General features: G+C 35.7%; 1 protein-coding gene and 2 long non-coding RNA genes across 3 annotated transcripts; all 3 read right to left on the bottom strand.

Annotated features, from left to right (window-relative positions):
* Positions 1-7: 7 nt before the first annotated feature.
* Positions 8-1,234, bottom strand: LOC144440404 (uncharacterized). Its single transcript, XR_013481196.1, has 3 exons — positions 1,215-1,234; positions 506-721; positions 8-61 (listed from the first exon to the last, which is right to left on the bottom strand). It is a non-coding gene; the product is annotated as an uncharacterized LOC144440404 (long non-coding RNA).
* LOC144439945 (uncharacterized) lies at positions 1,235-19,650 on the bottom strand. The gene is made up of 28 exons (XM_078129179.1): positions 19,618-19,650; positions 19,314-19,505; positions 18,037-18,159; positions 17,366-17,548; positions 16,450-16,644; positions 15,641-15,789; positions 14,854-15,022; positions 14,254-14,388; positions 13,061-13,213; positions 12,383-12,587; positions 11,441-11,611; positions 11,035-11,283; positions 10,296-10,562; positions 9,209-9,412; positions 8,337-8,486; positions 7,581-7,760; positions 6,946-7,215; positions 6,449-6,601; positions 5,994-6,209; positions 5,238-5,342; positions 4,678-4,822; positions 4,063-4,280; positions 3,539-3,757; positions 2,864-2,970; positions 2,160-2,313; positions 1,564-1,663; positions 1,292-1,381; positions 1,235-1,253 (listed from the first exon to the last, which is right to left on the bottom strand). Exons 1-28 carry the CDS (start codon positions 19,648-19,650, stop codon positions 1,235-1,237), a joined length of 4,554 nt encoding a protein of 1,517 aa, XP_077985305.1.
* Positions 19,651-19,870: 220 nt separating this feature from the next.
* Positions 19,871-22,783, bottom strand: LOC144439664 (uncharacterized). The gene is made up of 3 exons (XR_013481130.1): positions 22,654-22,783; positions 21,962-22,103; positions 19,871-19,948 (listed from the first exon to the last, which is right to left on the bottom strand). It is a non-coding gene; the product is annotated as an uncharacterized LOC144439664 (long non-coding RNA).
* Between the last annotated feature and the right edge of the window lie 2,468 nt (positions 22,784-25,251).

Below are 25,251 nucleotides of genomic sequence, written 5' to 3'. Positions count from 1 at the left end.
TAATAACCAGCATCACAGGGTCCAGTTACATTAGCAAGACCTGCCACTTCACAATAATGACCTGTGGGGAAAAATACAACATTTATAAATAACTTATATTATAACAATATTAATATTGATATTATTTTTTGTGAGAAATATTCCTTTCGATGTATAAAAACTTTTAAACCACAATATTGGTTTTACATATTAGATTTGTTCAACCATGTTTTCAGTTTTCAAATCTGGGGATCACTTTGTAAGAAGTAATCTGAAAGTTTTATTACACTTTGCGTCCAAGACATTCAGTCAACTGAGGTTTCTATACCCAAGAAAGAGAATATTAACAGAGATGATGTAATCTAACTCGTACAGTCAAAAGTCACATTCTATAATGGACAACCGTGTACAATGGAATCTAACTCGTACAATCAAAAGCCACATTCTATAATGGATAACCGTGTACAATATCTCAATCACCTACATTATGTATCAAAATATGAAGTGAAAAGTAGGAGATCCGTACCTGGTAGACAAGGAGTAGGCTCACTAGATCCTATAGGACAGAACTCTCCCGATTGACATTGTCCACCCGTTATATTACTTGGACAGAAACAACTAGTTGTGACATTTTGATAACCAAAGTCTGTAGGTTTATCTGCCCAAGCACCACGAATACAATACCATCCTGCAGCACAGTCTCCACTTGGTGAATCCAATCCTGTACTGCCACAAAATTCACCTATAAAAATTAAATATAAAAGACTATTAGAGAACCAAATTCGCCTGTACAAATGACATCAAACATAAATATCCACGACTTGAAGACCACTACAAAAGATGTGTATGACAAAGAGATGCTATTATAATGTCAAAATTGTGAGTTGAATGGAACGTTATTCCATTACAAATAAATGGACAGATATAGCAAAACAAATTAAACATTAACCAACAAAACTATAATAATCATTCCTATCACTGTAACTAAAAACCAAAGCATAAGTAATTTGTTTGTAAATTATGAGGAAATACGCATGGAGAAAAGACATAACAAAGACTTGCCAATTGTAAATGAAATGTCATGTAAATTTGTCAAATGGAAGATGTCGCTAGAAATGTTAAAACTAATAATTTTGGATGGACAGATTCATAAGAAAGGAGTACTAGATTAGCTTTGTCATAAAAAGGTTTTTAAATAAAAGACTCAAAAAGATTAAAAATAAGAAGTACCATACCTGGTGGGCATGGTTTGCAATCATCTAATGTTTGTTTGCCTGTATAGTCATTGTAATAACCAGCTGGACAGGGATACTGATTTGAATACTCTGTTGCCGCAGGACAATAGTGACCAGTTGGACAAGGTGTGTCGGTATAAGTTGATGCATTGGCTGGACACCAATATCTGAAATAAGAAAATATTGCATAGTATCACACAGTTGAACAGTGAGTGTAATAAGTTCAAGATAAAAATGTTATTAAATACACAAAAAAGAGTGCACCCTTGAATCACATCTTGTGAAACATTTCTTCCTACCTCAAGTTCAAGTCTTAATCACAAGTAATATATTATCTAGCAATACTTACCCAGCTTCACAGTCCAGACATTCTGCTTGGCCTTCAGATGGATTGTAAGTACCGGGTAAACAACCAAGAGGAAAAGATGTTCCATTGGGACAGAAATGTCCTGTAATACAAAAGAAAGTATATTATAATCACACTGATACTTGATAACTGTCCATTTCATAATTTAACAAACTATATCTTTAAATACTACTAAAGTTCTGCTTCTTCGTAGTTGTGTAGATCCTCATTTGTCAGAGTATTATTTCACAGTGGTGTCCATTCATGTCCCAAGGTCAGACAAATTATGAAGAGTACAGTCCTCAACAGCTGATTTACATGTGTTTATTGATGTAGAGTGAATTTTAGTAGGTAGATTGGTCGAGATATGTATTATCAACGGAAAGTACGAGTTGAGATGTAGATCTGTTCTTGCACATGGCAGAAGTAGTATATTCCTTTCAATTAAGAGAGTTTAGAGTGTCAATTAGGAGTTTAGAGTGTCAATTAGGCAGCATGATGATTGTTTACAATGACTGCAAATCACCTAGAGGAGCTGTGTGTCATTGGAAAATCATACAAGTTTACAGTCCTAATAATGATCAATTGCAGATACTTGCCTATTGGACATGGACCTCCAGTTTCATCCTCAGAAGGGTTGTTGGGATCTTTGGCACCTCTTAAACAATAGAATCCAGCATAACAGTCATCAGATGGCGCCATTAGCCCAACATCACCACAGTACTGGCCATACAAACAATCTGTACATTCACTCTGCAAGGAAATAAGAAATTGTGATTGAATATTATGTAAAGCAAACTTTGTCTCTTTAACGGGCATGTTTCTAATCAGTTACCTAGAAGCAACTCCAAGAGAAGGTCAAACTCTCTACAGCACTGACACATCAATATGTTATAAGGGAATATAATACAATCTGTAGTGACAGCGAAAGACTTCAGAGATGACAAAAAAACATCTACACTTAGACAAATCATAGCAAACATCAACCCTAGAACTGAACTTAATGTACCTCTTGGACAAGGTGCCAAAGACGATGTACAAAAGGGGCAATAATATCTTATTATCTCATGGTTTGTTAACTTACTTCACTGGTCAGTTTCGTAATGTTACTGAATGTACCTCTAGGACAAGGTGCCAGAGACAATGTACTAGAAGGGCAATAATATCTTATTATCTCATGGTTTGTTAACTTACTTCATTGGTCAGTTTCATAATGTTACTGAAGTACCTCTAGGACAACATGCCAGAGATGACGTACTAGAAGGGCAATAATATCTTATTATCTCATGGTTTGTTAACTTACTTCATTGGCCAGTTTTGTAATGTTACTGAATGTACCTCTGGGACAAGGATCTGGAGTTGATGTACCAGTAGGGCAATAATAGCCTCCAGGACAAACACCAGCAGTACCTGCAGTGGGAAATAGAGACTTCTTACTAGTTTATTTCAAAATAACTTCATTCTTGTGACAATCAATGCTGATCTTTAAACTTAAAACACATAACCATTCTGTGATGCAATATCCTGTATCATACATATATTCAAAATAGACATCTAGAAATCACAAATATCTCTAAAGTTATACACACACATATTCAAAACATAAAATTTAAATCACACATGCCACTCAAGTTATACCAATATATTCAAAGAATAAGCTAGAAATCACACACCCCGCTGAAGTTATACCAACATAATCAAAACTGAAAGCTAGAAATCACAAAGTTATACCAACATAATTAAAACAGAAAGCTAGAAATCACAAAGTTATACCAACATAATTAAAACAGAAAGCTAGAAATCACAAAGTTATACCAACATAATTAAAACAGAAAGCTAGAAATCACAAAGTTATACCAACATAATTAAAACAGAAAGCTAGAAATCACAAAGTTATACCAACATAATTAAAACAGAAAGCTAGAAATCACAAAGTTACACCAACATAATCAAAGCATAAACTAGAAATCATACATACCTCTAAAGTTTGTCTCTGGTGTCTGGGTATCAGATCCTTCAACACAATAAAACCCAGCATCACAGGGACCTGTAGGACTGGTTGCATTGGGATGTGCACAGTACATTCCTGCTGAGCAAGTCTGACACTCTGTCTCATTGGCTAGACCATCTTTGTTACTAAATGTACCAGGTGGACAGGACTGCCACACCCAACCAGTACCTTCTGGACAGTAATAACCTAGCAGTAAAGTGAAGATTTAAAATAATTCAAAAGATTGCATTTCATTGGCTAGGCCATCTATGTAACTATCTGTGCCACGTGGACATGACTCCCACAGCAAACCAGTACCATCTGGAGAGCAACAAAGTTAAAGATATACAACAATTCAAATCACCTACATGTATGTTCATTGGATTACAAACATTGCTTCAAATCAATGGCTTCATCTATGCAATGTAAATTACAATATTGACTTCATTGTTACATACTATAGGTTCTGTGAAATGAAACCAACAGCTAAAATTTTCAAAATTTGACATTACCTGGAGGACATCTTTCAGGATCATACCCTGTTACACAGTAATGTGCAGCAGGACATATTTCACACTCGTCAGCATGGGTAGTTAGCATATAAGTACCATGAGCACATGGCACTGGATTAGCTGTACCTTCTGGACAATGGTGACCAGCAGTACATGGTGCACCTGTTGCATTGTTATCGTTTGGAGTTGCTGTTACTGCAGCACCACTGCAGTAATACCTACAGATAGACAAGACAGAAGAACTGTTATGACACCACCAACACTAAATCTGCAGACACAAAATAGCTACAAACTCATATAAGACAGTCCCATATGATTTGGAAACACATTCCTATGGCATTCATACATGACATTCCTTTGGGAATATCATAGGAATCCTAGAGGAATGTCACATGGTTCCAATAAGCCTGTCCTATGTAAATACCATAGGCATAGGCATAGGACAGTCTTATGGGTCAAAGCAAGTCTTGTACATGTAGGATTTCTATATGACTGGTAATTGTTCCACAGGATTCCAATAGGATATTTGTAAGGGATAAATACCATCTGTATAGTACTGTACATAACTGGTTATGTTAGTTATGTCTTCAGTTATTAACTACTAAAGATACTTACCCTGGTTCACATGGTCCTGATGGTTGTGTTAATCCGGTTCCATTACAATAATAACCTCCTGGGCAGTCCTGACAGTCTGACTGAGCTTCCAATCCCGTACTATCAGACCAAGTACCCAGGGGACAGTCGTCAGGAGCAGTAGTGCCTAAAGTAAAACATTGAAAATAATATTAGTACTATTCTAGTTCTCAAAGACAATTTGTTTACGTATTACTGTACTAGTGTGGTTCATTGTATTCATGTACAAGAAGGCATTTAGTCACTACTTATTTCTGTGCATATGTTGTGCAGCAAATAAACAAAATAAGTTGTTTGCGAAATTTCCATATTTAAATTACAGTATTTTGACTGCATACAAATATATATATATAAGATCTGGTTGCTTGCCAAGATAAGTAAGAGTGTTTACGATTAATACACATCTTCAAAAATTATCTTTCCATCAACATACCCTGATAAGTTAATTAGCTTACCATCTACACATAATGACAAAATCCCTTACCATCAACACAACTTGACAAGTTCACTTATCACCTATACATAATCACAAAATCACTTACCAGCTACACAAAAGTGACCTTCAGGACACTCTTCACCAGTTACACCATCAATGGGTACAGGACTTGAAGCTCCTCCCTTACACCAGTAACCAGCTTCACAGTCACCTGAAAAAATGATGTCATACAATGTACACGCATATGTCATACAATGCACACACATATGTCATACATTGTACACTTATTAACTAAACTGTAAAGCCTATAAAAATTCAAATCATATTATCATCTCTTAATAAAATGCTATGGTATTTTGATATGTATCAACATAATGCTGGGGAAAAAGAATCAATACTTCTGTGTCAGCCTACTTTTTGACCGCCACAAACTGTTGACGATGCAGGGGAGAATGGTTATTATCATTTTAACTTGGAACCATTATTCAATAAAACACTTTGTAGGGTCTTTCACCACTTATTCGCTAATGAGTAAATGTGGGGTTGTCAGTGGCCGTCACATTAGCTCATGTACCTGCTCTACCACTGCAGTCTGGGTTTGGCCCCATCTAGTGTACAATGGGTTTGATTAAAAATTTCCTAGATCTGTATGTAAGAAGGGTGATGCTTGGTTTGACCCTGCCTGACAAACAACACAGGTGTGTCATGGATACTCCAATTTCCTCCTGTTTCAACATTACTTCACATGGATGCTGCAGAAGTGGTGACTGCATTTGAATTAATATGGATTAATGAATGATTGGTATGGTCTAATTAGAATAGTGCAGGTGGTATATATATATATTGCATCATTATTACTTACCAGACACAGCATCAAGTCCAGTTCCACGGCAGAATTTACCCTCAGGACATGGATCGCACTGATCAGCTCTTTCTAGTAAATTAGCCGTACCATAGGTACCATTTGGACAGCCATATTGTGTTTCATACTCTGTACCATTAGGACAATAATAGCCAATGGTGCATTGATAGATAGAATAATCTGTCACTGGCGCATCAGCCCTATCACAATAGTAACCTGTTAGATAAATGATACATACATGACATTACAGGATGGTACATCTGGTATGTAAATCACAAAATGATGCATATTAAAGACAAGTACACTTGGTATGTGAATATGTTATATACGCATAATAAAGAATGGTACACCTGGTATACATGTATGTATCATAAAATATAAGCATATTAAAGAATGGTACACCTGGCATGTATCCCATTAAATATATGATATATATGTGTTTCTAGTTTACTTACCAGCATTGCATTCCTTACACTCTCCTTGTCCAGACTCATCTTGATAATAACCAGAATCACATTCTGTCTCTTCAAAACTTCCAACAACACAATAGTAGCCAGGACTGCATGGGAATGGATTACTGATGTTCATACCAGCTGGACAGTAATAACCTGTATACAGTCAAATCACATGGAGAATAGTATGGTTAACAGATGGTAAATACACTATTAATATTCAAATGACTACCAGCTGGACAGTAATAACCTGTATGCAGTCAAATCTAACTTTGTTAAAAAAACTCACACCTGTTTTAGTTAAAATAATGAAAAGAATCAAGATCACCAAACAAGAATGTTAAATATAGATAAGTGGTCAAAATAATCTCAAACTTAAGTAATTTTCTAATCAAATATGGCTGTCAAAACTGTGCCAACACGATAGAAAAACAACTTTTAAATTTTCTACTTCATAGTTGGAGACAGTTTAACTTATCAAAGTAGATTTCATTTCTTACCTTCATCACATGGACCTGTAGGGTCAGTCAATCCAGGTGTTTCACAGTAAAAACCAGGTGTACACAAGTAACATTCACTTTCACTGGTCAACCCTGTGGCATTAGAATATGTTCCTATGGGACACATGGGTGGATTAGAATCGGTTCCTTGTGGACAATAACGCCCAGGTGGACAGATGTCACCAGTAAAACCATCCATTGGATCAGGACGGCTAGCTGTACGGTTACAGTAAAATCCAGCATCACATGGACCACTCACACTAGGTAAACCTGCAATCAAAACAAGTAAGAAGGAATTAAATAAAAACATTCATAAAAATATTCATATCAGGTAGGTACTACCAAAATTAAGAGACTGTAGAGTTTCAAATAGGAGGTGCAATATTTTTCTATAGTACTTCAACTATGTTCAGCATCCATTGTCGATAAATTCTAGAAGGATATCATATCAATTTGTAAGAACTTTCTAACTTATACATCCATCTTCTATTCGTTCCTGTCCAGCACTATAGAAGATTACATCATATTGGATTTTGGTGCTATACACATTCTTTAATTGATTGAAACAATTATACTAATACAACAGTCAACATCACTTTATCAAATGATACAGGTTACCACTGGTTGACACTTACCAGGATCTTCACAGTAATCGCCTTCTGTACATGGTGTTGGTTCAAATGAACCTTGTGGACAGAAGTAACCTGGCTGACACTGACCACCTGTCAATGTGGTTGGACACAAACAATCACCAGAAGTATAATTATCAAAGTCAAATGGTCTTGGAGACCAGGCTGCATTCACACAGAACCAACCTGAAATGTAATCACATACAGTGGTTATGTTAACAGTGGTAAGGAGGTAAAATTTATCTGAAGCATTGTACTAGCAAGGTTTCTTCACCACTGTTTATTGTTAAATGGGGAATGCCATGCTAGGAAATGTAGGCATTTTCAAAAACTTAGGTGACAAATACCAAGTTGAACGTGTAAGTTTACAAGTTATCTTTGCTGTGGGCCACATTACCTCATGTCAGCAGAAATGCTGTGATATGCGAACAATGAATATTCATGTTTTCACTGAAGGTAATGGGCACTTAGGAGTCATGAATATATATTGTTGATCTATTGCCTAGGCATGAGACAGTGTGGCTTACAGTAATGATTCCTTTAAGGCATAGGATCGATTGTTTCTCTGAAACAGCACAAAATGTAGGTGATGTTGTGTTTCTTCACCTGCATCACATTCTGCAGTCACTGTAGTGTTTCCTTACCTGCATCACATTCAGCAGTAACTATAGTGTTTCCTTACCTGCATCACATTCTGCAGTAACTATAGTGTTTCCTTACCTGCATCACATTCTGCAGTAACTATAGTGTTTCCTTACTTACCTGCATCACATTCTGCAGTAACTGTAGTGTTTCCTTCATATTCACAGTAGTAACCAGCATCACATGGAGTACAATCAGCAAAACTTTGTCCTAGTTCATTGCCACGGTAATAACCTTTAGGACATGGATACTGTGTGCTGTACTCAGTACCTACAGTTTGAATGAAAAGAAAGTAATGTTATCCAATAATTCAAGTTCTACAAATATGGAAGTTATCAATCAGCCAGGTTTGAAGTTTAATAATAGATCACCATAGGGAAAGAGGAGTATGCCATAACTTGGCAGGTGTCTACAACACTTGTTGGTAAAATTCCTTGACAATTCTCATCATCACATGGCAATAGGGAACTTGCAAACCCGCCATGTTGATTGTTGCATCATGGGAAATGTGATGATAAATATTAATCAAATATTATTGTAAACAATAATGTTACATTGTTTTTAACCACAAATGATCAATTCATAGTTGCCCTGACCATTGTGGGAGGTTTATTTTATCGGTAGCTTAGGTATCACGATAACCACAGAAAATCCCATAGTACTTTGTGTCTGAGCATGCTAAGTCTGGATTGCAAGTTCCCTATTCAACTCCATCATGTGTCACCAACCACCTGTCACTAGATCATCAGTTGGACTGAAGAAGTGTCAAGGATAGCATGAAACTGTTGTCCCTCAAAACAACAGCCAATCTAGTAGCCTAGAAAGTTTGTAATTACCTCGTTATTCAGCATGATTGTGTAAAGTGCTAAACTAAGCAATCAATCAATTAGTAAATACGGTATATGATAGTTCTCCACATTAACCATACACACATCCAGTTTATATTTTCAACAGGTGGTTAGATTATATTGATACTTTTATTATCAACTTACCATTTGGACAGTAGTAGCCAGGAGGACATTTATATGGTAGGTAAGTTGTTGAATTGGCAGGACAGTAATAACCAGCTTCACAAGTAAAACATTCGTATTGTTGTTCTATGTCATTGTAAGTACCAGCCTCACATTCATAGGGTACTGATGTACCAGCTGGACAGTAATGACCAATTGGACATGGCCCACCAGTAGAATCATCACCTGCAAATGTAGTATGAAATGGGATGAATAATTAAAGACTTGTTGTCAATCTATGATAAAGGTGAATCATCACCTGCCTAGGTAGTATGAAATGAGATGAATAATTAAGTCGCTATCAATCTATGATAAAGTTGAATCATCACCTGCCTAGGTAGTATGAAATGGGATGAATAATCAAGTCGCTATCAATCTATAATAAAGTTGAATCATCACCTGCCTAGGTAGTATGAAATGGGATGAATAATCAAGTCGCTATCAATCTATGATAAAGGTGAATCATCACCTGCCTAGGTAGTATGAAATGAGATGAATATTTAAGTCGCTATCAATCTATGATAAAGTTGAATCATCACCTGCCTAGGTAGTATTCTTCTGTACACTAGTAGTTCATAAGTATTGACTACCACTAATCTATAATACATTGAATGGATACTACAGATCCAACAAGACAGTGTCATTATTATAGGAACAAACAACTGGATTCTTTACGGTGATGCATACACTTCCTTTTGTTACATCAGTGAAAATTATGCTCTGGCTGGCAAGAATGATTTTAGACAATATTGGAACAGTTTGAACAGTTCAAGACCAATTTAGACCAGTTTAGACCAATTGGTCCAGATTAGACTAGTTCAAGGCCAGTTTAGACCAGTTTGGTCCAGTTTGGACTAGTTCAAGACCAGTTTAGACCAATTTAGACCAGTTTAGACCAGTTCAGATCAATTCAAGACCAGTTTGGTCCAGTTTAGACTAGTTCAAGACCAGTTTAGACCAATTTGGATCAATTCAAGACTAGTTTAGACCAGTTTTGACAAGATTTGAATCCAGGATCACAGGGACCTGTAGGTTGTATAAAATTTGTAACATATCTATAATAACTCACCGGTAGGATTTGGATAGATAGCACCTGTCAAACAATAGAATCCAGGATCACAGGGACCTGTAGGTTGTGTAAGATTGGCGCTACCACAGTATTGACCTAAATCACAATCTGTACATTCATCTATGGCTGTGAGATGTGTTTGATCTGAGTATGTACCATTAGGACAACTACTTGGTGTGTGGGTACCTTCTGGACAGAAATAACCCGCTGGACAGGGTCCACCTATACCAGCTGTTGTCTCAGGAGTGGGATTACTCACATTATTACCTACAATGTAACAAATAATGTACACAAGATTAGCATATCACATTCTGGAATCTCCATGACAACAACAATAACTAAGCACAAAAAGATCAAATTAACTCGTCAGTTTATTGCATAACATAAACATGACATAAACCTTTCCAAAATAGCTTTAAGTAATCATATACACAAAGACACAGACACAGACACATACGTATGTACATACATACATACATACGTACGTACATACGTACGTACATACATACGTACGTACGTACGTACATATGTACATACATACATACATACATACATACATACATACATACATACATACATACATACATACATACATACATACATACATACACACACACACATACATACATACATAGGCATACCCACCTCCAATTCTTCACCACCACCACACACACCCAACCACCCCCGCATGCCCCCCCCCCCCCACACACACACACACAAAAATTATCATATTTCTTACCTAGAACACAGTAATAACCTGCATCACAAGGTCCAGCCGATGCATTGATAGTTTGGAAATCTGAAGCCCCTAAAGCTGTACAGTATTTACCAGGAGCACAAGGTAAACATTGATCTTCTGAGGCTAGACCTAAATCTGGATTATAATATCCTCTAGGACATGGAACGTATTCATTACCACCTGTATTTATAGGACAATAGTGACCTCTTGGACACTCTAGTAGAGTTTCACCATCTGCACAATAATATCCTGAAATACAAACAAATAACATTGTCATTCACAGTCAACACAGTCACATATCCCCCCTTCACATGGAGATGGGTGAGAACCTGAGAATTAATCTGCAATATCTCCCACTACCTCACACCTCAGGATTTAACAATGTGTAATTTTTGTTTAAACGCACCTGCAGGACAGTCAAAGCACTCAGCTTGTCCTGTTATGTTAGTATAGTAACCACCTTCACATCGTTTGGCAGCTGGTGAACCTTCTGGACAGTAGAAACCTTTAGGACAAATGTCACCAGTTACTCCATCAGTTGGATATTTTGTGTATGCTGCACTAGTACAGAAGTATCCTGTAAGTAAAGATTGAATCAATATTTACTAATTGTCCATATCTAACTCTCACACTGGCTGTCTCTCTCTCACTCACACACACCGTCTGTCTGTTTCTCTCTCACTCACACTGTCTGTCTGTTTCTCTCTCTCTCACTCACACTGTCTGTCTGTTTCTCTCTCACACTGTCTGTTTCTCTCTCTCTCTCACTCACACTGTCTGTCTGTTTCTCTCTCTCACTCACAGTCTGTTTCTCTCTCACTCACACTGTCTGTCTGTCTGTTTCTCTCTCATTCACACTGTCTGTCTGTTTCTCTCACTCACACTGTCTGTCTGTTTCTCTCTTACTCACTGTCTGTCTGTTTCTCACTCACACCGTCTGTCTGTTTCTCTCTCACTCACACTGTCTGTCTGTTTCTCTCTCTCACTCACACTGTCTGTTTCTCTCTCACTCACACTGTCTGTCTGTTTTTCTCTCATTCACACTGTCTGTCTGTTTCTCTCTCTCACTCACTCACTCACTCACACTGTGTCTGTATCTCACTGTCAATGACCTCTCTCTCTGTCTTTCAAATTTCTAACATGCCCATGGTAACTGAGAGAGAGAGAGAGAGAGAGAGACAGAGAGAGACAGAGACAGACAGACAGACAGACAGACAGACAGACAGAGACAGAGTCCACAACAAAATTACCTCACTGTTCGGTTTATTGCAGAATTCAATGATATTTGACTCACAAATTTATACTGATTAACCAACCAATGGGTATAAAGAACATTAAGTTTACATACCAGGTCCACACAGCCCAGTTGAACCAACCAATGCCATTCCTTCACAGACTTCACCAGGTGGACAATCCAGACAATCATCTCTTTCCTGAGCACCAGTCACATTGTTGTAAGTACCATTACCACATGGATAGGTATAAGGACCAACAGTACCAGCTGGACAGTAGTAACCTATCGGACACACATCACCCATCCCAGTTTCCTCCGTCTGAAAAAAAGACAAACACCATAAGCATCTTCAATAAAACTTAAAAGTACATCTGCACCAAAAAACTAGCAGACTTTTGAACATCCTGGTATGGTAGAGGTGGACATGGTAGGATAGCAGGGACCTGGTAGGATAGAGGTGAACCAGATAGGATAAAAGGGCACCTGGTAGGATAGAGGTTGCAATACGAATGCTTTAATCCCATGCGCTTGAATGAACATGAATCAGTCCATACAATGTAGCTAAAACATTCAACAATTTTTGTCATCTAAACAGGTTTGGTATGGTTGTTTTGGGTTTGTTTGGGGGGGGGGGTGAGAAAATGTCATATTTGAAATAAACAATCATTGGTCACCTCCCTGGTGTATCTGAATAGCACTCCTAGTGGCCAAACTATACAATCTTTTGTTTTTCTTACAACTGAAATATGGCCTAACATACTAATTTTTCAGAGTATGTAAATATACACTTACAGGTGTTGATGTATTAGAAGCTTCAAGGCAGTAAAAGCCTGCTGTACAAAGGCCACTTGGGGCAGGTAGACCTACTGATCCACAGTACTCCCCAGCTGGACACGGATCACACTGAGACAGTTCTTGTCGACCTTCATTGTAAACATAAGTACCCTGTCACCAAAGGAAAAAATAAAATACAATTTTAATATAATGCAAATCTCTTAATAATGTAAGGTAGAAAACATATCATAATTATAGTATTTGTTACGAATATAGTAAAAACAATATCACATACTATTTGTTAATAAACAGTGACAAACAGAAGGGGTTTGTTTTTTTTACAAAAAAGAAGTACTAGGATGGTATTATTTATATAAGTCCTTGAAAAATAACTAATTAGAGGTATGGCTAATCTTGAGTGTGAATGTTATATCAACAATGGAATTACAGAAATCAGATACAACCAAATAAATACAGAACAGATATCACATCAAGTTTAGACTAGTTCAAGACCAACACACAACACACACCCACAAAACATGCTCTCAAAAGTGTGAAAGTTACGAATGATTGTAAATTTCTGATGTGTTTTAGTTCATTTTCTGTGTAACTGTTAACATCTAAGTTTGCCCATGACTCAAAAGGAATGTACTGAATACATATGAATTAAGGACATTTTAAACAACTTTTTGAGTAATATCAGAAAGAGTATTCTAGTGTCATAACTGGAATTAAAGCAATATGACAGAACGCCATGACAGGTGAGTACATGTGTGGAATACTCGGGTATCTGCAAGAAGGCTTGCAGTGTTTTCAGTGTAGTACTGTAACAGAGTGTAGCAAGTGAAAGTGCAGCAGAAAACACCTCAAGCATCTTGAAATTCTATTCTTATTACATATGTTAATCCAGAACAGCAAATTTCAGTAAATATCATACTGTGTGGTCACGCATATCAGAGGAATAACTGTGTACTCATTTGCATATCATTTGCATACATGTATGCAATAATGTTTTGGATATAGCGCAGCAAATGCAAATACCAATAGTGTGCACGCACATCAGTGAAAGTAATTACTGGTACATATGTAACAATACAAATGATGGGTGGTTAAAAATTGACTTGTATATAAAGTCATAGATTAGCATGGTGTACAAAAAATGAATCTTGAAGTTGATTAAGTTATAAGAGAAGATGGAAAAGTAAATTTACCCTTGGACATGGTGTTGGTGTTTCACTCTTAGAAGGACAATAATGGCCACGATCACATATTGTTTGCTCACTGGTACCAGTTGTATTGCAATAATAACCTTGTAAACAATCATTACAAGATGATGACTTGGTGGCCTGAAAATAGAAAGACAAGAAATTATAATAACAAAAGTACTATTTGATGGTCTTAAAATAGACATAATGTCACTATCTTATTAAGTCAAATTCTACAGCAAATGCTGCTTAGCTAAGTCATGTCTAAGTCATATTTGTATGGATAATGTGTATACAAGTGGAAATGTACATAAACTTCATGTCTGGTATAAGCATGACGGACACGGGTTCTATCTGTATGGATAATATGTGTGTGATGTCTATCAGTTTGTTCATCTTTCTGTCAATCCATTTGTGAAAGAGTGTGTCTGTGTCTATGTGTGTATGTATGTATGTGTGTGTGTATGTATGTATGTATGTATGTATGTATGTATGTATGTACGTACGTACGTACGTACGTACGTATGGATGTATGATTGGGTGGGTAGGTAGGTAGGTAGGTAGGTAGGTAGGTAGGTAGGTAGGTGGGTAGATAGGTTCACTTACAGTTTGATAAGTGCCTCTTGGACATGGTTCAGGTTTGTAGGCCCCATCTAGAGTATAATGACCAGCTGGTGATTCATATTGTGTTGGTGTTCCAGATCCACCTACACAGTAGTAACCACTCTCACATTCACCTGTAGGCTCTGGATTGTTATCTCCAGCACAGTAATGTCTATAAATTAAGAAATATAAATAAGTAAATAAAGTAAGTAAGTAAATAAAAAAAAATTAGGACATGTGTACTGACTGTGTGCTCTATCAGGCATGCTTTGCTTTGAAATGTGAAAAAAAATAGATGTTTTGTGACAGCAAGTAGATTTTTAGGAAATTAAACTGGAGTGCGTTTAAAACTTAAATACAGTCACATATAATTTAGCTATATTAACAAAAACTTTCACCTGATTATGAATGGACAATCAAGATAATTTACCAAAGATTTCACATAATAAAACATACTACAGATCACAAACTATAAAACTTACCAAAGGCTGCAGGCGATAAAACTTACCCTAGATCACAGGCAATAAAACTTATCACAGACCACAGACGATAAAACTTACCCTAGATCACAGGCAATAAAACTTATCACAGACCACAGACGATAAAACTTACCCTAGATCACAGGCAATAAAACTTATCGCAGACCACAGACGATAAACCTTACCCTAGATCACAGGCAATAAAACTTATCACAGACCACAGACGATAAACCTTACCCTAGATCACAGGCAATAAAACTTATCACAGACCACAGACGATAAAACCAAAGGTAACAGGCAATAAAACTTACCCAGGATCACATGCTATACAATCTTCAGGTCGTTTAGATCCAGTTGAGTTACTGTAAGTACCTAATGCACATGGAGCAGGTACAGCAGAACCAGCAGGACAATAACCACCAGCTGGACATAATCCACCAGTCAAACCATCAGGTGGAGCCTATATATTAGGATACACAGAACATATAGTGACAGTGAACACACACAAACCATCCAGTGAAGCATACATTTACAACATATAATGATATACAGTGTTCAGATGATGCACACACCTTGTCTTCGAGCTGTTACACTTGGGGCCAAATATTTGGTCCCAGGTTGTCAGCCATGTATGCAATAAAAGTATGTACATCAAATACTGGTCTGAATGCTGTTTTGTTACAACTTCAACCCTATGCATTCTACATCATCTAAGGAATACGATGCGATGGAGAATAAACGCACATGTCAAATGAATACAGGACGATCTCACATGTGAATGTATATTGTAGTACACCGAAATTGTCGATAATAATATCTGAATATCAAACTCAAACTGGGTTAGACATATAAATAGTTTACAATGTATTATATAAAATATACATGTCGAATGAAAACTGAATGACCTCAACAAAATTCAACTCAGGTTTCCAAAAATTCTACAGAGCTTCATCAGTACAGGTGTACATAGCACAATAGTTGTTTATTTAAGTGTTGACTACTAAACACATGCTTCTATTTTGAACTGAGTAAATGTTATACTATGTTACCTGCACAAACTCACACAGTAGTTTCTGTGTCATTGCACTGTTTTACTGACTAGATATACAAACGTACTTACCGATGTTTCTGCTTTATATCTACAATAGAATCCGGCATCACATACATCTGTAGGTTCAGTACGTCCAAATCCATCACAGTAGTAGCCACCAGGACATGGAGTACAATCGTCACTACGTCTTAAACCTGTTGAGTTACCGTACGTTCCTGTAGGACAGGGTGATGGGTATGTACTGCCACTAACACAGAAATAACCCTGTATTAAAGAAACCAAACAATAATCACTTATATAATCCCTTTGATAATGATTAACCCCTTAAGATGCCATACACTTTTGATGCAAAAGACTCCCTAGGCCAAGCACTTTTTTCACTACAGAGTAAGATCTTACCTACAAATATCAACTTTATATATAATAATAAAAAATACAATCAATCCTATTTTTTTCTTTATCCACCCATTACATATAATTATATTGTCAAATGAATCATTTACCCCAGATATGAGGTCAAGAAGTGAAATTGGGCTTATGCAAATCAGTATACTGACATGGCTCAGGAACCTTGAACATGGCATTGTAAGGGTTAAGAGTACAAAACAGAATTAGATCTCAGTAACAATACATTCCCTACATGTGCTCTCATCTGGAGTACTATACCAGTGGTATATAGGTAGAGTACAGCAATGGCAAGTCAACTATTGGCAAGTTAACACAGACACAAACTAAAACTATAATTGTAGTATGTTTTAATTAATGGTTGTTAATGTAATTACAGTCACTGTATGATGGCAGCTCTAACTTTTCCTCAAATGGTAGGCAATTCTTGCTTACAAGGTGATTTTATTTGCATGACTGAGGAGGCATCACTATCATCCATTTGTCCAATCTACCACATGTAACAACACTAAGACAACACAAGTTGTAGTTTATGTTATCTTAGTTTGCCGATAGCTTGCTTTCCGTGGTAGTAACTTACCCTATCACATTCCTTAGGCCAGGCTAAACCGTTTTCATCACAGTAATAACCAGCTATACATTCTGTACAATCTTGGTAACTTTCTCCTGCACTGCCATTTAAATAAAATCCAACTGGACAAGGATTGGTATATGGTTCAGCTGTACCGATTGGACAATAGTGACCAGCAGGACAATCTCCAGCCTATCAGAAATAAAGATACATGTATATGATTATAATAATTTATATAAGTGAGATAATGTAAACAACACAACACAACACAACACAACACAACACAACACAACACAACACAACACAACACAACACAACACAACACAACACAACCCAGCCCAGACCAGCCAAGACCAGCCCAGCCCGAACCATCCCAGCCCAGCCCACCCAGCCCAGACCAGCCCAGCCCAGCCCAGCCCAGCCCAGCCCACCCAGCCCAGACCAGCCCAGCCCAACCCGGCACAACACAACACAACAGGACAGGAAAGGACAGGACAGGACAAGACAGAACACAACACAACACAACACAACACAACACAACACAACACAACACAAGACAACACAACAAAAATACATCCAACATAACACAATATGACATGACATTACTAAAAATAACACAATATGGCATATAACAAACATGATAAAATATTACATATTAAGAAAACTATAAGGTGACTTACTGGTGTAGATAATCCCTCGGGAATACAATAGAAGCCAGCCGGACAATCTATACACTCAGCTTTCTGTGTAGAGCCTACTTGATCTGTATATGTTCCATTAGGACAGTCACGTGGGTATGCATCCTGTAAATATAAACATATTATAACATGTATATAATACTATAAAAATTATACCATGTATGAGCCATTTAGAACAACAAATATGAAATATATACTCTATTGTTCTAAATCATCACAATGTGTGTCTACATGTAAAGTCAAGACAATAGGTGTCTACATGTTTGTCAAGACAATAGGTGTCTACATGTAAAGTCAAGACAATAGGTGTCTACATGTAAAGTCAAGACAATAGGTGTCTACATGTAAAGTCAAGACAATAGGTGTCTACATGTTTGTCAAGACAATGTGCGTCTACATGTACATCAGAACAATACGTATCTACATGTATCATTGCATGTCACAACAATACGTGTCTACATCACTGGTTCTGCTGTGTTCAAAATATGAGTCAAAACGTTCAAAATTACCATTACTTTCCCCGATTTTTCTTTGATATTACTGGCGCTGGTATAATTATGTTATTCTTCAATATTTGTCTTCATTCAGCCAGAAAACACTCATGACCTAAGGGTTGTCACTACACTACTCATCTCGCAACTCGTAGTGACAAAGATCCCTTAGGTCACTTGTATTTTCCTTGGCTGAATGAAGAAAAATATTGCGGAATAACATCTAAATATAAACACAGCGGTTGGAAGTCAAGGTCAAGGTCATTCATATTTCACAATAAACAATCATGCCATACAATAAAAGTAAGAAATAAGATAAGATATATTATAATATAGTAAATGTGTTATGATCCATTATTTTTTTTTAGGATAGGGACATGAATAAATATCATGTCAGTATATAAAAATAATATACTTTCATTTGCAAAATTTGAAAGGGATCTTTTCATAAATGTATCTATATGAAAATAAGATTATTGTAAATAATTCTATCATTCTAAGTAACTGCCCAGAATATCTTTCTACTAGTGCATTAATGTTCATACGTGCTGGGCTCATATATATATTAATTTGCTAGTGAAAACTTATATATACAGTCAAAGTATACTTCTGAAGTACACTCCAGATGTATGTATAAACAGCAATAATTTGAAAGTAGTAAGTTTCATTCTGTAGTCTTTAGTAGGTCTTATCTATGTTAGATTGATGTCCATATGTAAACAGTAAGTTGTTTGATTGTAGTACAATAAAGTACACATGTTTACTGACCTGGTCACCTCTGAGACAATAATGTCCAGTAGGGCATGGGTCACTATTTAAATCTGGTGCAGTACTTCTACCAGCTTTACACCACATACCAGGAGGACACCATTTCTCGGCTATCATCACATCTAGACTCGTCGTAGCAATATCACAGTAAAAACCTGGTTCACAATCTGTGCATTCTTCAGCTCCAAAGTCCTGTGCAAAAATAAAATGTTGTTACGTATTTAAAAATATGATTTACTAGAATCCCTTGTAGTTTGGTGTTACATGTAAAATGTAGTAAATACTGCATGATTTTCACATTTACAGAATACCATGATATGCGAGTGCTAGTGGGCATACCCGGAATATTTGAAATGGGAGTTTAAAGTTATTTTTATATACCTTTCATTGCCAATGTATTTACTTGACTAATTCCTTTTACTAACTTGATATGTCAATTATTTTTTCTTTTCAACTTCAGGCAAATAAATATGTGTATGATGAATATCTTTGAGAACCAAGTGTAACTTACTGAATAATATCCTTTAGAGCAGGGTGTAGGATCACCATTCCCTGTACCATTGCAATAATAACCTGCTGTACAGTTAAAACAGTCTAGCAAATCTTCACCTCTAGTTTGATCACGAAATGTACCCCTGAAATATACAAATGATATATTGTATTATGAAATGTACCCCTGAAATATACAAATGATACATTGTATTATGAAATGTCCCCCTGAAATATACAAATGATACATTGTATTATGAAATGTCCCCCTGAAATATACAAATGACATTGTATTATGAAATGTACCCCTAAAATATACAAATGATACATTGTATTATGAAATGTCCCCCTGAAATATACAAATGACACATTGTATTATGAAATGTACCCCTGAAATATACAAATGATATATTGTATTATGAAATGTACCCCAGAAATATACAAATGATATATTGTATTATGAAATGTACCCCTGAAATATACAAATGATACATTGTATTATGAAATGTACCCCTGAAATATACAAATGATATATTGTATTATGAAATGTACCCCTAAAATATACAAATGATACATTGTGTTATGAAATGTACCCCTAAAATATACAAATGATACATTGTATTATGAAATATACCCCTGAAATATACAAATGACACATTGTATTATGAAATATACCCCTAAAATATACAAATGATATATTGTATTATGAAATGTACCCCTGAAATATACAAATGACATATTGTATTATGAAATGTACCCCTAAAATATACAAATGATACATTGTATTATGAAATGTACCCCTGAAATATACAAATGATATATTGTATTATGAAATGTACCCCTAAAATATACAAATGATACATTGTATTATGAAATGTCCCCCTAAAATATACAAATGATATATTGTATTATGAAATGTACCCCTGAAATATACAAATGATATATTGTATTATGAAATATACCCCTGAAATATACAAATGATATATTGTATTATGAAATGTACCCCTGAAATATACAAATGATATATTATATTATGAAATGTACCCCTAAAATATACAAATGATATATTATATTATGAAATGTACCCCTAAAATATACAAATGATATATTATATTATGAAATGTACCCCTGAAATATACAAATGATATATTGTATTATGAAATGTACCCCTGAAATATACAAATGATATATTGTATTATGAAATGTACCCCTGAAATATACAAATGATATATTATATTATGAAATGTACCCCTGAAATATACAAATGATATATTGTATTATGAAATGTACCCCTGAAATATACAAATGGCACATTGTATTATGAAATGTACCCCTGAAATATACAAATGATATATTGTATTATGAAATGTACCCCTAAAATATACAAATGATATATTGTATTATGAAATGTACCCCTGAAATATACAAATGATATATTGTATTATGAAATGTACCCCTGAAATATACAAATGATATATTGTATTATGAAATGTACCCCTGAAATATACAAATGATATATTGTATTATGAAATGTCCCCCTAAAATATACAAATGATATATTATATTATGAAATGTACCCCTAAAATATACAAATGATATATTATATTATGAAATGTACCCCTAAAATATACAAATGATATATTATATTATGAAATGTACCCCTAAAATATACAAATGATATATTGTATTATGAAATGTACCCCTGAAATATACAAATGATATATTATATTATGAAATATACCCCTGAAATATACAAATGATATATTATATTATGAAATGTACCCCAGAAATATACAAATGATATATTATATTATGAAATATACCCCTGAAATATACAAATGATATATTGTATTATGAAATGTCCCCCTAAAATATACAAATGATACATTGTATTGTATCACGATGTATGGCTGGAGAAGATCACAAATGTACTCTGGAGTTAAGCCATGAAAGGGGAGCTTTATATGTTAACAGCAAAATGTTGTAATCAATCCTGAAACACAGTGGTAACCACTGCAGGCTGATGAGAACTGGAGAAATGTGTAAACAATAGTTGTAGTTTGTGTCTACCCTGGTATTAAAACTGAACTCTAAATTGTCAGAGTAGTAACTATGTAATGTTGTACATAAGACCTGTAAAAAGAAAGTTTTATACTTACGCAGGACAAGCAGTGGGTAGAGATGAACCCTGAGGACAATAATGACCTTCCAAGCAAGGATCGCATACTTCCCACCGTTCATTGCCTTCTCTGTTTGAATATGTGCCAGCATTACATGGGTACTGAGTATCCCATTGGGTACCTGTTAAGATTAAGTACATCACATTAGGAGTGTGATGTTGGATATATAGAAATCATAGTACATATTTATCAAGTTACTTCCACATAGTCTGTCATGATTTTTCTGTCATGATAGTACTGTTAATTATTTCCCGTTGTTGGTGTGAAAAACTAAGTGGGGTCGGGTAACCGGAACCAAACAATCATATTTCTTAGGCCTTAGGCTTGAACCAGCAGTTGGCAAATTTAAAGCCTGCCATTCTAACCATTCAACCACATTCACTCCCTTAGCTGAGGGAAAGACACTCATAAATCATTGTATACACTATCTGATAGCTGTATATGCAGACAATTACTAACCTACCTATAGGACAATAGTGTCCAATTGGACATACCAAATTATAGTCTAACCTACCTAGGACAGTAGTGTCCAGTTGGACATATACCAAATTATAGTTTAACCTACCAACAGGAAAATAGTGTCCAGTTGGACATATACCAAATTATAGTTTAACCTACCTACAGGACAATAGTGTCCAGTTGGACATATACCAAATTACAGTCTAACCTACCTACAGGACAGTAGTGTCCAGTTGGACATATACCAGTTGGTTCTGTAGATCCTTCCAAACAGAAATAACCCTTTGTACATGGGTAGCAATCAGAAAAACTTTCTAAGTTGGTAAGATTACTGTAGGATCCTGCTGGACAGGGATGCTGTTCAGGATATTCAGTTCCTTCAGGACAGTAATGGCCTGGTGCACATATTTCTGGAGGTCTCTGTTGACCACCGGTGGCTGAAATCAAATAGATAACACTAGTATTAGCAAATTGCAAACACTGTACAATTACTGCTGCTGCGATAAATCAATGGTCTGTATAAGAGAGATAATTTTGCAATTGTATAAATGGTATAATCTGATACCCCGATGGTTTGCCAGGTTTACATTTCAGCTGCTAATTCTGATTGGCCCATCTGCATTTTTGTACTTGAAATGGTAGATACAATGATTCTGATTGGCTCATCTTCATTTTGTACTTAAACATGTCAGATACAGTGCTTCTGATTGGCTCATCTACATTTTGTACCTTAATAATGCCAGATACGGTGATTCTGATTGGCTCATCTACATTTTGTACCTTAATAATGCCAGATATAATGATTCTGATTGGCTCATCTTCATTTTGTACTTAAACATGCCAGATACAGTGATTCTGATTGGCTCATCTACAGTTTTGCACTTAAAATGGTAGATACAATGATTCTGATTGCTGCAGCTTTAGTTTGACTGGCTTACCTAGTAAACAAACAATTCTGGCTAATTTTGTTTGACTCATTGTATACAAGCATAGACTTACTTTATAACTCTGATTGGCTTACCTAGTAAACAAGCAACTCTGATTGGCTTACCTAATAAACAAGCAACTCTGATTGGCTTACCTAGTAAACAAGCAACACTGATTGGCTTACCTAGTAAACAAGCAACTCTGATTGGCCTACCTAGTAACAAGCAACTCTGATTGGCTTACCTAGTAAACAAGCAACCCTGATTGGCTTACCTAGTAAACAAGCAACACTGATTGGCTTACCTAGTAAACAAGCAACTCTGATTGGCTTACCTAGTAAACAAGCAACTCTGATTGGCTTAACTAGTAAACAAGCAACTCTGACTGGCTTACCTAGTAAACAAGCAACTCTGATTGGCTTACCTAGTAAACAAGCAACTCTGATTGGCTTACCTAGTAAACAAGCAACTCTGATTGGCTTACCTAGTAAACAAGCAACTCTGATTGGCTTACCTAGTAAACAAGCAACTCCTGCTGGACAAATGCTACACTGATATGGTGATGTTAAATTATGATAATTAGTGAATGTACCAGCTGGACATCCTTGGTTGATATCATTAGGACTACTGCTACCTTCAGCACAGTAATATCTACAAACAAAAATAGAATAACAAACATTATGAACACAGTTACATAGTCCTGCCTATACAGCACTTACTCTATATATCTATTTGACTATGTGTATACTCACTTGAATCATGCGTTATGGTATATACTGTATATCTATATATGTATTTGTATACTCACCCTGATCACATGTAACTGTCTATACTATATATATCTATGTATTTGTATACTTGCTGTGGACCATATATTACGTAACTGTCTATACTGTATATATCTATGTATTTGTATACTTGCTGTGGACCATATATTACGTAACTGTCTATACTGTATATATCTATGTATTTGTATACTTGCTGTGGACCACATATTACGTAACTGTCTATACTGTATATATCTATGTATTTGTATACTTGCTGTGGACCACATATTACGTAACTGTCTATACTGTATATATCTATCTATGTATTTGTATACTCACTGTGAACCACACATTACTGTACATGTATATACTATATAATATATCTAACTAGGTGTTTATGTTCTCATCCTGGGTCACATGTAACCATCTATACTGTATATATATATTTATCTTCTATCTACATGTACATCTACATTTCTATTTGTATACGCAACCTGGATCACATGTTAATGTATAGATTGTCTCTGACTAGGTATTTATATACTTGTCCTGGATCACATCTATATTGTATATATCCATCTAACTTGGTATATACTCACCCTGGATCACATGTAACTGTCTATACTGTATATATCCATCTAACTAGGTATATACTCACCCTGGATCACATGTAACTGTCTATATTGTATATATCCATCTAACTAGGTATGTAATCACCCTGGACCACATGTAACCATCTATATTGTATATATCCATCTAACTAGGTATATACTCACCCTGGATCACATGTAACTGTCTATATTGTATATATCCATCTAACTAGGTATATACTCGCCCTGGATCACATGTAACTATCTATACTGTATATATCCACCTAATTAGGTATATACTCACCCTGGACCACATGTAACTGTCTATATTGTATATATCCATCTAACTAGGTATATACTCACCCTGGATCACATGTAACTGTCTATATTGTATATATCCATCTAACTAGGTATATACTCACCCTGGATCACATGTAACTGTCTATATTGTATATATCCATCTAACTAGGTATATACTCACCCTGGATCACATGTAACTGTCTATATTGTATATATCCATCTAACTA

Source organism: Glandiceps talaboti, chromosome 9 (genome assembly GCF_964340395.1).
Source record: "Glandiceps talaboti chromosome 9, keGlaTala1.1, whole genome shotgun sequence".
Taxonomy (NCBI): domain Eukaryota; kingdom Metazoa; phylum Hemichordata; class Enteropneusta; family Spengelidae; genus Glandiceps; species Glandiceps talaboti.
This window is presented reverse-complemented; position numbering and strand designations above follow the sequence as displayed.